Below are 18,360 nucleotides of genomic sequence, written 5' to 3'. Positions count from 1 at the left end.
TTGACCAGGATGGTCTCGATCTCTTGACCTCGTGATCCACCCGCCTCGGCCTCCCAAAGTGCTGGGATTACAGGCTTGAGCCACCACGCCCGGCCTAAACAATATTTTTAAATTAAAAAGTAACAACCACGCCAGGCACAGTGGCTCATGCCTATAATCCCAGCACTTTGGGAGGCTGAGGTGAGTGGATCACCTGAGGTCAGGAGTTCGAGACCAGTATGACCAACAAGGTGAAACCCTGTCCCTACTAAAAATACAAACATTAGCTGGGCGTGATGGCAGGTGCCTGTAGTCCCAGCTACTCGGGAGGCTGAGACAGGAGAATTCCTTGAACCTGGGAGGAGGAGGTTGCAGTGAGCCAAAATTGCACCACTGCACTCCAGCCTGGGCGACAGAGCAAGACTTCATCTCAAAAAAAAACTGTGTACACCAAATGCAACCCATGGATGTGTTTTCCACTAATCCAAGTAGTTCAAAGATTCATGAATTTTTTCCACTTGTAAAATACATAAAAAAAGGTGTGTGTGTGTGTGTGTGTGTTTTGTTTTTGTTTTTGTTTTGAAACAGAGTCTCGCTCTGTCACCAGGGCTGGAGGGCAGTGGTGCAATTTCGGCTCACTGCAACCTCCACCTCCTGGGTTCAAGCGATTCTTTTGCCTCAGCCACCCAAGTAGCTGGGATTACAGGCATGCACCACCATGCCTGACTAATTTTTGACGTTTTATTAGAGATGGGGTTTCACCATGTTGGCCAGGCTGGTTTCAAATTCCTTAGCCTCCCAAAATGCTGGAATTACAGGCGTTAGCCGCGGCACCTGGCCAAAAGTTAACTTTTGTCACCACTGTCAAGTGTTGTAGTTCATTGGTGCTGAGTACTGAGTACATTCACAGTGCTGAGCAGTCCCCACCATCCAGCTCTGAACTTTCTTACCCCAATTGGAAACCTCATGTCCAGTAAGCATCTTTCATCATCTCCCCATCCCCTCAGGCCCTGGCAGCCACACATTTGTTTATTCCCCAGAGTGATTCTCCTCATTTCTCACAGGGGCTCCAGGCATCATGGATGAGGCTATAGTCCAAGTCCTACTGTTCCATTTTATCTTTTCTTTTTTTTAAGGATGGGGTTTCACCATGATGGCCAGGCTGGTCTTGAACTCCTGACCTCAGGTGATCCACCCACCTCGGCCTCTCAAAGTGCTAGGATTACAGGCGTGAGCCACCACGCCTGGCCATGTTCCATTTTATCTTTTCTTTAAAAAATGTGAATAGGAGCCAGGCACAGTGGCTCACACCTGCAATCCCAAGACTTTGAGAGGCTGAGGCGGGTGGGTCACGAGGTCAGGAGTTCGAGGCCAGCCTGGCCAACATGGTGAAACCCCATCTCTACTAAAAGTACAAAAGTACAAAAAAAGATTAGCTGGGCATGGTGGTGTGCGCCTGTAATCCCAGCTACTCAGGAGGCTGAGGCAGAAGAATCGCTTGAACCCGGGAGGTGGAGGGTGCAGTGAGCTGAAATTGCACCACTGCACTACAGCATAGGCAACAGAGTGGGACTCCGTCTCAAAAAAAAAAAAAAAAAAAGTAAATAGGGCTGGGTGCAGTGGCCTGTAATCCCAGCACTTTGGAAGGCCAAGGCAGGAGTCTAGCCTTAGCCTAGGAATTGAGATGAGTCTGGGCAACATGGCAAGACACTGTCTCATTAAAAAAATTTTTTTAAAGGCCAGGTGCAGTGGCTCATGCCTGTAATCCCAGGACTTTGGGAGGCCGATGCGGGCAGATCATGAGGTCAAGAGATCAAGACCATCCTGGCCAACATGGTGAAACCCTGTCTCTACTAAAAATACAAAAATTAGCTGGGCGTGGTGGCGCGCACCTGTAGTCCCAGCTACTCTGGAGGCTGAGGCAGGAGAATCGCTGGAACCCGAGATAGTCCCATTGCACTCCAGCCTGGGTGACAGGGCAAGACTCCATCTCAAAAGAAATGAAATGTAACAGCCAGGCACAGCGGTTCATGCTTGTAATCTCAGCAGTTTGGACCTTTGAGCCCAGGAGTTTGAGACCAGCCTAGGCAACATGGTGAAACTTCTTTGTCCCTAAAACAAAAACAAAAATTAGCTGGGCATGTTGGTGCATGCCTATAGCGCCCCCTACTCCGGGGCTAAGGTAGGTCATGATCATGCCACTGCACTCCAACCTGGGCAACAGAGGGAGACCCTGTCTCAAAAAAAAAAAAAAAAAAACATATAAAATCAAATTATCGCCGGGCTTAGTGGCTCACACCTGTAATCCCAGCACTTTGGGAGGCTGAGGCAGGTGGATCACTTGCAGTCTGGAGTTAAGAGACCAGCCTGGCCAACATGGTGAAACCCCATCTCTACTAAAAAAACAAAAATCAGCCGGGCGTGGTGGTGCACACCTGTAATTCCAGCTACTCCGGAGGCTGAGGCATGAGAATTGCTTGAACTGGGAGGCAGAGGCTGCAGTGAGCCAAGATCACGCCACTGCACTCCAGCCTGGGTGACAAGAGCGAGACTCTGTCTTTAAATACATAAATATAAAAATGTCCAAATTGTTCCAGATTGGGCCAGTTAGCTCCTGTGTCCTTTGACATTTCTGCATCATGATTTGAATACTGTCAGGTACAAAATGTTCCAGACTCACTTTGTTATTATCAGTATTATCCTTATAATCCTAAAAATAGTGATATTATCATAATAATCCTAATAATAATGGTATTATCATTATCCTTACTGTCAGGTACAAAATGTTCCAGACTCACTTTATTATTATCATTATTATCCTTATACTCCTAAAAATAATGATATTATCATAAGAGTAATCCTAATAATAATGATATTATCATTATCCTTACTGTCAGGTACAAAACGTTCCAGACTCACTTTATTATTATCATTATTATTTGAGACGGAGTCTCACTTTACTACCCAGGCTGGAGTGCCGCTGCGCTCTCTCGGCTCACCTCAACCTCCGCCTTCCGGGTTCAAGCAATTCTCCTGTCTCAGCCTCCCAAGCAGCTGGGATTACAGGCATGCGCCACCATGCCCGACTGATTTTTGTATTTTTAGTAGAGAAGGGGTTTCACCATGTTGTCCAGGCTGGTCCTGAAGTCCTGACCTCAGGTGATCCACCTGCCTTGGCCTCCCAAAGTGCTGGGATTGAGCCACCGTGTCCGGCCCCAGACTTACTTTGGTCTTGTCCAGCCCCAGCCATTTTTTAAGGAGCCTTGGGTCTTCTTAGGGATGAATAATTTTAAATTTTTTTTTCCTTTCGAGACAGGGTCCCACTCTGTCATCCAGGCTAGAGAGCAGTGGGGCAATCACAGCTCACTGCAGCCTTGACCTCCCAGGCTCAAGTGATCTTCCCACCTCAGCCTCCTGGGTAGCTGGGGCTACAGGCACATGCCATCACATCTGGGTAAATTTTTTTTATTATTATACTTTAAGTTCTGGGGTACATGTGTGTAGGGCCACAGCCCGACAGGGTCGTGGGGTGTCCCCTATTTCTGTGCTGAGTCAAGGGATCCGAGAAATAAAGAGACAGGAAACAGAAGGACTGGAAAAGAGCAGCTGGGCCCCGGGGTTGGGGGCGGGGGGAGGATGCCACCTACAAGCAGAGACAGGTGAGGCCCGGAGCATCCAGAAGTGTCTGTATTTATTAGGTCCAAGGCAGGGGGAAGGGTCGTGAGTGAGGTCATCTACAGTCTTAACAATAGGGCATACATAATCATGTGAGTAGCAAGCGAGGGGGCCACCTCATTAAGTCACCTAGACAGAGAGGTGGGCTGTGCGCAGTAGGGGGCCATGCCGTGCGCCCCAGTAGAGGGTTGTGCACAAAAGCAGCCCACCCCCATTAGGTCACCGGTGCAAGGAATTGAGATGTGCCCAACACTTCTTATCTGAGGGCTGGAGACTTCAAAGGATTCCCATAGAAGGATGCTATAAACCAATGCAGTGGGAGCTGACAGAGTGCGCTCTTCTCAAAGATAATTTATAGGGGGATGATTAGACCCAGCCCAGTAGTGAGAAAAAGCTGACAGGGTGTACAGCTGCCATGGCACTTTTACACCAGAGGGGTTCTTCTCCCTCCGTCATGTCTGAGGCCTACTTTCCACAAGAACGGGATGCAAGGTATGGCCACTCCTTTTCAGGAGGAATAACTCTTGCTCCAAGCCGGCCACGCAGCGGGTACTGAGTGCTGCTGTCTAGGCTCTGACCTGCCATATAACATTTGCCCTTTCAGGCAGGGGCGCTATGGCCTCGGTCATTGGTTCTTGTCCTGGCCTGGCTGTTTTTCCCATGTACTGCTTCTGTTCTGTGACTGCTCTAGGCATTCCTCCTACTAGAAACTACTATGGGATTATATAGAAAGATTATATAGCCGGGCGCGGTGGCTCAAGCCTGTAATCCCAGCACTTTGGGAGGCCGAGGCGGGTGGATCACGAGGTCAAGAGATCGAGACCATCCCGGTCAACATGGTGAAACCCCGTCTCTACTAAAATACAAAAAATTAGCTGGGCATGGTGGCGCGTGCCTGTAATCCCAGCTACTCAGGAGGCTGAGGCAGGAGAATTGCCTGAACCCAGGAGGCGGAGGTTGCGGTGAGCCGAGATCACGCCATTGCACTCCAGCCTGGGTAACAAGAGCGAAACTCCGTCTCAAAAAAAAAAAAAAAAAAAAAAGAAAGATTATATAAATCAGCACTAAATGTGTCAGTACAGCTCCGACTACAATCCAATATATGATTATATAGAAAGATTATATAAAACTAAGTATGGTTTTGGCCGGGCGCTGTGGCTCAAGCCTGTAATCCCAGCACTTTGGGAGGCTGAGGTGGGTGGATCACAAGGTCAAGAGATCGAGACCATCCTGGTCAACATGGTGAAACCCCGTCCCTACTAAAAATACAAAATATTAGCTGGGCATGGTGGCGCGTGCCTGTAATCCCAGCTACTCAGGAGGCTGAGGCAGGAGAATTGCCTGAACCCAGGAGGCGGAGGTTGCGGTGAGCCGAGATCGCGCCATTGCACTCCAGCCTGGGTAACAAGAACGAAACTCCGTCTCAAAAAAAAAACAACAACGAAAAAAACTAAGTATGGTTTTATATATATATAAGCTACATATAAGATTATATGAACTAAGTATGATTATGTATTTAAGCTAAATGGAAGTAAGCAGTACGTTATACTTCAAGCACTAATTGTGCCTGGGGTTTGCACAGCTTTCCTTCCTCGGTGCCCATGTGGGGAGTTACCCACACATGCGCAGACCATGCAGGATTTTTACACCGGTATACACATGCCATGGTGGTTTGCTGCGTGCCTGGGTAAATTTAAAAAATTTGTAGAGACAGGATGTCACTGTATTGCCAAGGCTAGTCTCAGACTTCCAGGCTCATGTGATCCTTCTGCCTTGGCCTCCCAAGGTGCTGGGATTACACACAACAGCCACCATACCTGGCTGGCGTACTATTTTAAAACCTAGATAGGCCGGGCACACTGGCTCACGCCTGTAATCTCAACACTTTGGGAGGCCAAGGCGGGCAGATCACAAGGTTGGGAGTTCGAGACCAGCCTGGCCAACACAGTGAAACTGCATCTCTACAAAAAAATACAAAAATGAGCTGGGCATGGTGGCAGGCGCCTATAATCCCAGCTACTCTGGAGGCTGACGCAGGAAAATCGCTTGAACCCAGGAAGCAGAGGTTGCGGTGAGTCGAGATCGCACCACTGCACTCTAGCCTGGGCAACAGAGTGAGACTCCATCTCAAACAAAACAAAACAAAACCCTAGATAAATCTAGGTTTTGATCGAATAAGGAGCCTAAAGGAAGAAGCACCAAGATGGAGGATGGATTGTGGCAGGCCTGGAAGGTTAAGCCAGAGTGTGGTTTAATTTTGTTGGCTTTAAGTAGCCAACCACTGGAAGTCGTAAACATTAGAGTCACACAGTGTGCTGGATACCATGGAGAGGAGAGAGAGGGGAAGCAGGGAGACAAATGGGAAGGACAGTGCCCACCGGATGTTGTTTGCATATATTGAGAGAAGAGTTAACAGTTCTGTCAGTCTGGGGACAGAAGAGAGATAGGTCCAAAGAAAATTCAGCAAAAACAGACCGAGGGCTGGGTGCAGTGGCTCACGCCCGTAATCCCAGCACTTTGGGAGGCCAAACTGTGCAGATCACCTGAGGTCAGGAGTTCAAGACCAGCCTGGCTGACATGGTGAGACCCCCATCTCTACTAAAAATACAAAAATTAGCCAGGTGTGGTGGTGGGCACCTGTAATCCCAGCTACTCTGGAGGCTGAGGCAGTAGAATCACTTGAACCTGGGAAGTGGAGGTTACAATGAGCCGAGATCATGCCACTGTACCCAGCCTGGGCAACAAGAGCAAAACTCCATCTGAAACAAAAAACAAAAAAACAGACTGAAGTCATCCAGAGAAAAGAAAGGAAATGTAATGAGTTTACCATGAGAATCATCTGTGAATAATGCATAATCATAAGTTATACACCGCATGCTGATTTAGCCAATTGCAATATAATTCTTTTGGGAATATGTTTGCATATGTGCATGGTGTTTATGGAACTAAGTCCTCATCTTCCACTGAAGAAAGTCAACAGCTAATATTTATAACTGAAAAACTAGGCCAGGCATGGTGGCTCATGCCTATAATCCCAGCACTTTGAGAGGCTGAGGTGGGCAGATCGCTTGAGCCCAGGAGTTCAAAACGAGCCTGGGCAACATAGTGAGACCCTATCTCTGCAAAAAAAAAAAAAAAAAAAAAAAATTAGGCTGGGAGCAGTGGCTCACGCTTGTAATCCCAGCACTTTGGGGGGCCGAGGCAGGTGGATCTGAGGTCAGGAGTTCGAGACCAGCCTGGCCAACATGGTGAAACCCTGTCTCTACTAAAAATACAAATATTAGCCGAGCATGGTGGCAAGCACTTGTAGTCCCAGAGACTCGGGAGAGATTGAGGCAGGGGAATCACATGAACCCAGGAGACAGAGGTTGCAGTGAGCTGAGATCACACCATTTCACTCCAGCCTGGGCAAGAGAGTGAGACTCCATTAAAAAAAAAAAGAGAGAGAGAGAGAAGAAAAAGAAAAAACTGAAAATAGCAGTATATGAGTTATTAACAAATTGAAAATGGATGTCGATGGGCACGGTGGCTCACGCCTGTAATCCCATAATTAAGTGGGTGGATCATGAGGTCAGGAGATCGAGACCCTCCTGGCCATTGTGAAACCCTGTCTCTACTAAAATACAAAAAATTAGCCGGGCGCGGTGGCTCAAGCCTGTAATCCCAGCACTTTGGGAGGCCGAGGTGGGTGGATCACGAGGTCGAGAGATCGAGACCAACCTGGTCAACATGGTGAAACCCCGTCTCTACTAAAAATACAAAAAATTAGCTGGGCATGGTGGCGCATGCCTGTAATCCCAGCTACTCAGGAGGCTGAGGCAGGAGAATTGCCTGAACCCAGGAGGCAGAGGTTGCGGTGAGCTGAGATCGCGCCATTGCACTCCAGCCTGGGTAACAAGAGCAAAACTCTGTCTCAAAAAAAAAAAAAAAAAAAAAAAAAAAAAAAAAAAAAAGCCGGGTGCGGTGGCTCAAGCCTGTAATCCCAGCACTTTGGGAGGCCGAGGCGGGTGGATCACGAGGTCAAGAGATCGAGACCATCCCGGTCAACATAGTGAAACCCCGTCTCTACTAAAAATACAAAAATTAGCTGGGCATGGTGGCACGTGCCTGTAATCCCAGCTACTCAGGAGGCTGAGGCAGGAGAATTGCCTGAACCCAGGAGGCGGAGGTTGCGGTGAGCCGAGATCGCGCCATTGCACTCCAGCCTGGGTAACAAGAGCAAAACTCTGTCTCAAAAAAAAAAAAAAAAAAAAAAAAAATTAGCCAGGCTTGGTGGCACGTGCTTGTAGTCCCAGCTACTCAGGAGGCGGAAGCAGGGGAATCGCTTGAACTCCAGGAGATGGAGGTTGCAGTGAGCCGAGATCTCACTACTGCATTCCGGCCTTACGACAGAGCAAGACTCCGTCTGAAAAAAAGAAAAAGAAAAGAAAAGAAAATGGATGCCCCAGGGGAGCAGGAAGTGGGTAGAGGAGTGTGGCCGGGCTGCTTTTTGTAGGACTATTTGATTTTCTTAGGAACTATGTTTTTTTTATTTTTTAAAAATCTATCCATCTGCACACTGATATATGTTTCTTTTTGGAACTGTTTTCATTTTACCATGAGAACACATAATATGAATGCAACTGAAAGCATTTTTTAAGCAGAAAGTCAGTATCATAGCAATTTTGGGTAGAAATAATAAAGCCCTGAAGCAGGTGCTGTGGAACGGCAGGAAGGGGAGACAGTTCAAAATTTTCCTGCTAGAATCGATGTTATCTGGATGCCCCTGAGGCTGCAGAGCTTAAGAAAGAGGTCAAAGGCTGAACCTCCAGCCAAAGAGGAAGGTGAAGCCATTAAGAGAAATAAAATCAGGGCCTTCTGTGGTGGCTCCTGACTGTAAATTCCAGCATTTTTGGAGGCCAAGGTGAGAGGGTCATTTGAGCCCAGGAGGCAGGAGTTTGAGACTAGCCCAGGAAGTATATAGTGAGAACTTGTCTCTATTAATATATATGTACTTTTAAAATTATTATTTTTATTAAAGACGCGGTTTCACCATGTTGTTCAGGCTGGTCTTGAACTCCCGACCTCAGGTGATCCGCCCGCCTTGGCCTTCAAAGTGCTTGGATTACAGGCGTGGGCCACCATGCCCGGCCAATATATATGTACTTTGAGATCAAATCTCATCCTGTCATTCTGTCGCTCAAGCTGGCGTGCAGTGGCATGATCTTGGCTCATAACAACCTCCGCCTTCTGGGTTCAAGCAATTCTCCTGCCTCAGACGCCCGAGTAGCTGGGACTACAGGCGCCTGCTACCACGCCCAGCTAATTTTTTAAATATTTTTAGTAGAGACGGGGTTTCAGCATATTGGCCAGGCTGGTCTGGAACTCCCGACCTCGTGATCTGCCCACCTTGGCCTCCGAAAGTGTTGGGATTACAGAAATAAGCCATCTCGCCCAGCCTGGTGACAGACGAGACTCTGTCTAAAAAGGAAGGAAGGGGCCAGGCGCAGTGGCTCAAGCCTGTAATCCCAGCACTTTGGGAGGCCGAGGCGGGTGGATCACAAGGTCGAGAGATCGAGACCAACCTGGTCAACATGGTGAAACCCCGTCTCTACTCAAAATACAAAAAATCAGCTGGGCATGGTGGCGCGTGCCTGTCATCCCAGCTACTCAGGAGGCTGAGGCAGGAGAATTGCCTGAGCCCAGGAGGCGGAGGTTGCGGTGAGCCGAGATCGCGCCATTGCACTCCAGCCTGGGTAACAAGAGCGAAACTCCGTCTCAAAAAAAAAAAAAAGGGAGAGGGTGGTTAAAAAAGAAAAAATTATAATTCCAGGCCTGGCGGGGTGGCTCATGCCTGTAATCCCATCAATTTGAGAGGTTGAGGTGGGAGGAAACCTTGAGGCCAGGGATTCGAGGCCAACCTGGGCAATACAGTGAGACCCCATCCCCATCACCGTCTCTACAAAAAAAGAAAATACTTAGCAGGGCACGGTGGTGTGTGCCTGTAGTCCCAGCGGCTCTGGATGCTGACGTGGAGGCTCTCAGGTCCAGGAGGTCCCGGTTGCAGTGAGCTCTGATCGCCCCACTGCACTCACTCCAGTCCGGGTCAAAGTGCAAGATCTCGTCTCAAACGAGACAAAACACAAAAACCATAAATCCATCACCCCGAGGCCAGCACTGTCCTTTATTTGGGGGTCTCTTCATAAGCTCCATATGGTTCCTGAAGCTCAAGTTTATGTGCTGTGCTCACCAAGCCCCACCTCCAACTCACACTTCCTCCCTCGGAATTTCCGGCTGTGTTCTGGATGGCTCTCCAGGGTGGGAGTTCACACGCCTGAAACCAAGCCCACCGCAGATTTTCCCATCTCAGATCCCATCTTCACCACCACCAGGACTGGATTCCAGCCCACAGCAGACCCAAGTGCTGAAATGATTATGGTGCCCAGTTCACATGGGCAAAATGAGATGCTTTTCTGAAATATCAAATTGTTTTATCTTTTTTTTTTTTTTTTTTTTTTTTTTTTTTTGAGACAGAGTTTTGCTTTGTCGTTCAGGCTGGAGTGCAGTGGTGCCGTCTTGGCTCACTGCAACTTCTGCCTCCCAGGTTCAAGTGATTATTGTGCCTCAGCCTCCCAAGTGACTGGGATGACAGGCATGCACCACCATGCCCGGGTAATTTTTTGTATTTTTAGTAGAGACAGGGTTGCTTATAGCCATTACTGGAGATAGTGGGGGAAAAAAAAAAAAAGAAAGAAAGAAAAGAAAGAGACAGAGTTTCACCATGTTGCCCAGACTGGTCTCAAACTGATGGCCGCAAGTATCCTCTTGCCTCAGACTCCCAAAGTACTGAGATTACAGGTGTGAGCCACCATGCCGGGCCTTGTCATTCCCTTCTAAGTAGTAGGTATTTCGATTCAGCCATTACAGAGTTGCCAGGATGGTCATTTCCTTTCCCATTCCCATCTGATTATTTTCTGCCTCAGATCCTCACATTTTGGGTACACGATCTTGAACTTCCAGTCTTCACTCTGGTGCTCTGTCTAGAATGTTCATCCCTCTCTTCTCTGTCCAGAGAACTCCTGTCTTTTGGCAATTAACTCAAATGCCATGTGCTCTCGGAAGGCTTCTACTCTTCCTGGGAGAAAAGGCTACTGAAGGAAAAGGAGCTCTCTTTTCCGCTAGGTGAGCAGAGGAAACTTCACAGAGGTAGCTTCTGACCGAGACCTTGTAGTGCGAATAGGATACCCTTGAGGTGAGAAATGGGTCTGGCATTAGGAGGCTGCATTTAGGGACACCTCGCAGTCTAGCCCCGTTGAAGGACAGGCTGGGAAGGTACACACTGGGGCCAGGGAAGTTCTTTTTTTTTTGTGATAGAGTTTCGCTCTTGTTACCCAGGCTGGAGTGCAATGGCGCGATCTCAGCTCACCGCAATCTCCGCCCCCTGGGTTCAGGCAATTCTCCTGCCTCAGCCTCCTGAGTAGCTGGGATTACAGGCACGCGCCACCATGCCCAGCTGATTTTTGTATTTTTAGCAGAGACGGGGTTTCACCACGTTGACCAGGATGGTCTCCATCTTTTGACCTCGTGATCCACCCGCCTCGGCCTCCCAAAGTGTTGGGATTACAGGCTTGAGCCACCGCGCCCAGCCGGAAGTTCTTTAAACCAAGAAAGACAGTTTCATAGGGAGAGAATTTAATGTGCGTGTTTTTGATTGTACTGGAAAGCCAAACAAATTTTGGACTATGTGGTGCTGTTTGGAGAAACAATTGAAACGTTCTCCCACTCTAGACACAGTTACTGCTATTTTCTTATCGTACACTTGGTACAGGGCTGTGATTACTGTTATTTATTTATTTTTTTGAGACTGAGTGTCACTCTTGTTGCCCAGGCTGGAGTGCAATGGTATGATCTTGGCTCGCCGAAAGCTCCGCCTCCTGGGTTCAAGCGATTCTCCTGCCTCAGCCTTCTGAGTAGCTGGGATTACAGGCCTGCGCCACCATGCCCAGCTAATTTTATATTTTTGTAGAGATGGGGGGTTTCTCCATGTTAGTCAGGTTGGTCTCAAACTCCTGACCTCAGGTGATCTACCCGCCTCGGCCTCCCTCCTAAGATTATTTATTACTTGAGATGAAGTTTCGCTCTTGTTGCCCGGGCTAGAGTGCAATGGTGCGATCTCGTCTCACTGTAACCTCTGCCTCCTGGGTTCAAGGGATTCTCGTGCCTCAGCCTCCCAACTAGAGACGGGGTTTCACCATGTTGGTCAGGCTGTTCTCAAACTCCTGACCTCAGGTGATCCACTTGCCTCGGCCTCCCAAAGTGTTAGGATTACAGATGTGAGCCACCATGCCCGCCCAGAACTGTGATTCTTTCTGTTGTTGTTGGCTTTTTTTTGGGGGGGGGGCAATCTCTACATCGAATTCTTTTTCCTCCCATGTTACTCAGCAAACAGCTCGGAACATTGTAGGTGCCCGTGAATACTAAATGAATTTAGTCTACCTTTTATTTTTTATAAAACAGGGTCTCGCTATGTTACTCAGGCTTGTCTCGACTCCTGGCCTCAAGCAATTCTCCCGCCTCTGCCTCCCAAAGTGCTGGGATTAGGGGTTAACTCACTGTGCCCACCCAGGATGTTTATCTTTAACAGGTACGTCTATTTTTCCAAAGCAGCTTCTATATTCTACTTTCCGGCAAACCCCTAGAAACAAGCACTATACTTCTACCCGGATCTCAACCACACTCTCGCCCAGAAGTTAACTTTGGGGCGAGCAAAGCTGGCGCTCAAGTTGTCCTTCCGCAGAACCTTTGCTCGGGGAAGCTCCCGGGGCCACTTCCCGCCAACCCCTCGCTGCAGCCCAGCCCCACCCGCACATCCCCGGGCGTGGCCGAGCGCGGCGCCTTTAAGAAGGGGGCGGAGCCCAAGAGGAAAGACAAAGCCCCTGGCCGCGCGCTCCCCCTCCCCCTCCGGCGCACCACACGGACAGTGGTGCCCGGATGTCGGTGTCGCCGTCGGTGACAGATGGCGCAGTCCCTGTATATGCGAGGGGGCCTCTCAAGCTTGACCTCCTTGAGTTCTCGGCCTCTGCGTCCTCCGCTGTCCGCTACTTTTAACTCCGCCGCCCGAGGCCCGCACTCCTGTCACCGGCGCTTACATAATGTGACCTTTCACCTCTTCAGACTGCCCTCTAGTGCGCTGCAACCCAACTACGCGACAGGGGCAGGGGGGCGGGACCCAGGTGCGGAGCGGCAGCTCCTCCAAGCCAATAGGCTGTGAGCGCTGACCAGCTCTCCGCCTATTGGAGCATTCGACACCGGCGCCACGGGGGAGCAAGTTAGTGTGTGCGTTGGCCGGGCCGGGGGGAGGAGGGGAATCTCCCGCCATTTTTCAATAATTTCCTCCGGTGTCGCCGAGGAGGAGTCGTGACTGCTGGCCGCCGGGACCCGAGGCGGGGATCGGCTGGGGGCTGCTGGGAGGCGCGGCGGTGTGTGCGGGAGCTCTGCGCCCTGCCGTTCCGCTCCATGGCTGTCGCGCGGCCGCGCCGGCGGTAAGGGAGCCGGAGTTCGCGCCGCCCTCTCACCCCTCCCCTCCCCCACCCCTCCCCCGGGCGCCTGGCGCTCGCTCCGGGCCGCGGGGCCTAGTGCTGCGCCGCGGGGCCGGCCCCAGCAGCCGCCCGTCCCCATCGCCGCCGCCGCGGCCGCCGCCGCGATGGCGCCGCTCCTGGGCCGCAAGCCCTTCCCGCTGGTGAAGCCGCTGCCCGGAGAGGAGCCGCTCTTCACCATCCCGCACACTCAGGAGGCCTTCCGCACCCGGGAGTATCCTTTTCCAGTCGCCGGGGCCGGGCCGGGCCGGGGCAGGGCCAGGGGCTAGCGGGGCCGGGTCGGCCGCGCATCCGCCGCCCGGGGCAGCTGTCAGCGCGCCCCGGCCGCCCGCGGGCCTGGACGCCGAGTCTCAACCCGCGCCCGCCGATCCTTCCCGGGGTTCCGGCGGGGTGGGGGCGCGCGCCGGCCCTGGAGGGAGAAGGGCCAGCTCCGGGCGCCCCCGGGGCCCCGCCGGCGCGCAGCGCACCCCCATCCCCATGACCGCCCCCGGGTCGGCTTTAGGGCCTGAGGATCCCGGAGGGAGGAGGAGGCGTGGGGAGGGGGAGCGGGATTTCTTGCTTTGCTTTTCCCAAATTTTTTTTTTTTTTTTTCTAAATTTAAATGAATTCTGCAGTTTAAGTTTTGAAATTGTACCCGCGCGGCCTCGTGATGCGGCGTGTGCAAGTCTTCGACTGCGTCTTATCTCTGTCTCTGCGGCGACAGTTGGCATTTTTTCTTCTCCCGAGGGAACTTTAGGCCGGGGATGAACTGACAGGACCCTGGGGCTGGAAACTGGGAATGAGATTGCCCACTTAGAGGACAGGGAAGGAAAAAACCGCTTCTGGATGAGCTGATGCCTGCCTTCCCTGGGCAGACGCAGGTTTAAAATTTTGCAGGTTTAGAAGGAGATTGGTATTCGTTAAAAGCGAAATTAAAATAAAAATACCAAGATGTACCTGAAGTTTTTGTGTTGTATTTTAGGAACACGAAATTTGTTGTTTTAAAAAGGAAGCATCCTCTCGTAATGACTAAGATTTCTTGCATAAGCATTATCTTTTAGTGTAAAGTTAGGCAGCTTTTATTTGCTTTTTTTTAATGGGTGTCAGATGAATCGTTTTTGAGGCTTATCTGTTCAAAAAAAAAAAAAAAAGATTGTGGAATCAAGGGTGTTTTTTGGAGACTGAAAGCTTTAGACGTGAAGGCTAATGTGTTGTGAGTTTTCTTAGCCCTATCTCTTCGAAAAGGGTTTGATTTCTTAGTTTCTTGCTTGCTTCTGTATAGGAGGAAGTGTCTCTGAGAGCTATTTCATTTCTCCGTGATTCTTACTTAACGCAGTACGTTGGAGGATAATCTCGTTCTTGTTGGAGTGCGATTTGTGAATGTGGAGTGCAATTCGTGAGTGTCCTTTTGTGGGGAGTATACACACAAAGGGACCTGGAAAATGAGTCCATGCTGGAGGAACGCTCTTGGAGAAATAGAGCTGTAGCCTCTTGGAGCTGAAATGGATCTTTGAGGTGGTCGGCTACTCGGGCTTGGTTCCCCGAGTTGGCCCAGAGAGTGGAGCTTGACTTGTTGAAGGTCATATAATAAAAGAGTTAGGAGTAGAATCCAGTGCTCTTCCTACCTGATGCCTGTAAGTCAGTCAAGAGAAGAAGGTGGAATGTTAGTCCTTCACTTTTTTTTTTTTTTTTTTTTTGAGACTGAGTTTTGCTCTTGTGACCCAGGCTGGAGTGCAATGGTAAGATCTCGGCTCACCGCAACCTCCGCCTCCTGGGTTCAGGCAATTCTCCCGCCTCAGCCTCCTGAGTAGCTGCGATTATAGGCACGCGCCACCATGCCCAGCTGATTTTTTGTATTTTTAGTAGAGACAGGGTTTCACCATGTTGACCAGGATGGTCTCTATCTCTTGACCTCGTGATCCATCTGCCTTGGCCTCCCAAAGTGCTGGGATTACAGGCATGAACCACCGCGCCCGGCTTTTTTTTTTTTTTTTTTTTTTTTTTTGAGACGGAGTTTCGCTCTTGTTACCCAGGCTGGAGTGCAATGGCACGATCTCGGCTCACCGCAACCTCCGCCTCCTGGGTTCAGGCAATTCTCCTGCCTCAGCCTCCTGAGTAGCTGGGATTACAGGCACGCGCCACCATCCCCAGCTAGTGTTTTGTATTTTTAGTAGAGACGGGGTTTCACATGTTGACCAGGATGGTCTGGATCTCTTGACCTTGTGATCCACCTGCCTCGGCCTCCCAAAGTGCTGGGATTACAGGCGTGAGCCACCGCGCCCGACGTTTTTTTTTTTTTTTTTTAAAGACGAGGTTTCACCATGTTGGTCAGGCTGGTCCTGAACTCCCGACCTCAGGTGATCCGCCGGCCTTGGCCTCCAAAGTGCTTGGATTACAGGCGTGAGCCGCTACGCCCGGCCACTCCTTCACTTTTAATTAATTTAAATATTACCTCACTTTTTTGTCAGTGTGGTATAAGATAAGGCACAGTGGCTGGAGGGGTGGTCATTTTGTTCTTGTCCAGTGAAGACTTGGAATGCTTTGGAGAAGTTCCTCTAGCTGTACCAAATACTGCATTATTCTAAAGGTATCCCCCTTTTTTTTTTTTTTGAATTGGAGTTTCCCTCGTGTTGCCTAGGCTGGAGTACAGTGATGCCATCTCGGCTCACTGTAGTCTCCGCCTCCTGGGATATGAGTAGCTGGGATATTACAGGCACCAGTCACCACGTCTGGCTAATTTTTTTGGTATTTTTAGTAGAGACAGGTGTTTTACCATGTTGGCCAGGCAGGTCTCGAACTCCTGACCTCAGGTGATCCACCTGCCTCAGCCTCTCAAAGTGCTGGGATTACAGGGGTGAGCCACCATACCTGGCCAGTACCCTACTTTTTTTTTTTTTTTTTTTTTTTTTTCTGAGACGGAGTTTCACTCTTGTTACCCAGGCTGGAGTGCAATGGCGCGATCTCGGCTCACCGCAACCTCCGCCTCCTGGGTTCAGGCAATTCTGCCTCAGCCTCCTGAGTAGCTCGGATTACAGGCATGTGCCACCATGCCCAGCTAATTTTTTGTATTTTTAGTAGAGACGGGGTTTCACCATATTGACCAGGATGGTCTCGATCTCTTGACCTCGTGATCCACCCGCCTCGGCCTCCCAAAGTGCTGGGATTACAGGCTTGAGCCACCGCGCCCGGCCAACTTTTTAATAACATTTGAAACGTCAGTGGAGTAGCAACTTGTGAGAATCCAACATGTCCTTTTTTCTTTTCTTTTTTTTTTTTTTTTTTTTTTTTTTTTGAGACAGTCTCACTCCGTCACCAGGTGCCAGGCTGGAGTGCAGTGGCGCGACCTCGGCTTATTGCAACCTCCCGCCTCCTGGGTTCAAGCAATTCTCCTGCCTCAGCCTCCCGAGTAGCTGGGACTACAGGTGCGCGCCACCACGCCCAGCTAATTTTTTTGTATTTTTAGTAGAGATGGGGTTTCACCATGTTGGCCAGGATGGTCTCGATGTCTTGATCTCGTGATCCGCCCACCTCAGCCTTCCAAAGTGCTGGGATTACAGGCATGAGCCACTGCGCCTGACCAACATGTCCTTTTCAAATGTCATTAATGTTTTGAGCGTTGATGGATGCTCACCCACTGTCAGATGATAATTTCTCAGGTTTGGTTTTAGTGGAGTATAAGAAACATGCCATGGAGAAGAGACAGGTTCTAAGTATATAACAGTACTGAGCTGTGTAAAAAATGGCTGTAGGTAGTTAATTTAGGACTGGCAATACAGGCTCTTTCATATTATTGAATGAAATTGTTGAAATATATATATGAAGAGTTTCTCCTGATGATAACAACTGAAAACTGAAACCTGGAACTTTTTTTTTTTTTTTTTTGAGACAGAGTGTCGCTCGTTTCCCAGGCTGGAGTGCAATGGCACGATCTCGGCTCACCGCAACCTCCGCCTCCTGGGTTCAGGCAATTCTCCTGCCTCAGCCTCCTGAGTAGCTGGGATTACAGGCACGCGCCACCATGCCCAGCTAATTTTTTGTATTTTTAGTAGAGACGGGGTTTCACCACGTTGACCAGGATGGTCTGGATCTCTCGACCTCGTGATCCACCCGCCTTGGCCTCCCAAAGAGCTGGGATTACAGGCTTGAGCCACCGCGCCCGGCCCTCAAACCTGGAACATTTTAAGTGGTGTGTATTTAATAAACATTCTTCATTTTTAAATTTCCCATACTGGTATTTGAACCCTTTTAACGAAAGAGTTCTTAAAGCATGTTTTATATTGGGGGGAAATTGCTCCTTTGGGAAGTTCTACAAGTGGAAGCACTTTGAGGATGGTTTTTAAACAATTGCACTGTATGGTTGGCAGATAGGCATATTTCTTTATGAGGCTATTAGTGGTTTCACAGAGGAGAACAAATATGTGGTTGGGTAACAGCTGCCTTTGAAGTAGTATTCCCAGTTCTCAATTTATATTTACAATTATGTTTTTAATAGGACTTGATACTTTAATTTTCTTTTAATACTTGCCTTTTGATTGCATGTATCACAGAAGTTTGTGTGATATTTTACTGACTTAAAGGTGTGTGTTGGTATGTTCTCGGAGGTATATTGTAAATCTTCATTAAACTTAGTGGAAGTTATGAGTAACACACACATTTAATGACTAGGTGTTATATATTGGTGATTATGTTGATTATACTGTAGCTTTGTATGGTGCCTTACTTCCTAGAGTAGTACCACAGGCAGGACACTAGATCTTGGAAAATATTAAAATGGTGGCACGTGCCTGTAATCCCAGCTACTGAGGAGGCTGAGGCAGGAGAATTGCCTGAACCCGGGAGGCGGAGGTTGCGGTGAGCCGAGATCATGCCATTGCACTCCAGCCTGGGTGGGTAACAAGAGCGAAACTCTGTCTCAAAAAAAAAAAAAAAAAAAAAGAAAAAAGAAAAAGAAACAGCTAGTTCATGACCTTCGTAGCATCATTATGTGAGAATTTATAGAGGGTATGATAATGAGGGGCTTTTATTCATATTGTTAATCTGGCTTTAGACAAGTGTGACTAGGGCATATTTTTTTTTTGTTTTAAGAGTTGGAATCTTGCTATGTTGCCCAGGCTGGAGTGCAGTGGCTGTTCACAGATGAAATGGTAGCACA

At 49.2% G+C, this 18,360-nt stretch overlaps 1 protein-coding gene across 1 annotated transcript in view; it reads left to right on the top strand.

Moving 5' to 3' along the window:
• Window positions 1–12,977: 12,977 nt before the first annotated feature.
• Window positions 12,978–18,360, top strand: part of BAZ1B (bromodomain adjacent to zinc finger domain 1B) — an 89,789-nt gene continuing 84,406 nt past the window's right edge. The window contains exon 1 of the mRNA XM_039460490.2: window positions 12,978–13,443. Coding sequence (XP_039316424.1) covers window positions 13,337–13,443 — 107 coding nt within the window. The 5' untranslated portion in view covers window positions 12,978–13,336. The remainder of the gene's footprint in view (window positions 13,444–18,360) is intronic.

Source organism: Saimiri boliviensis, chromosome 20 (genome assembly GCF_048565385.1).
Source record: "Saimiri boliviensis isolate mSaiBol1 chromosome 20, mSaiBol1.pri, whole genome shotgun sequence".
NCBI lineage: Eukaryota > Metazoa > Chordata > Mammalia > Primates > Cebidae > Saimiri > Saimiri boliviensis.
The sequence above is the reverse complement of the archived record's forward strand: the minus strand, read 5'-3'. Positions and strand labels throughout refer to the sequence as shown.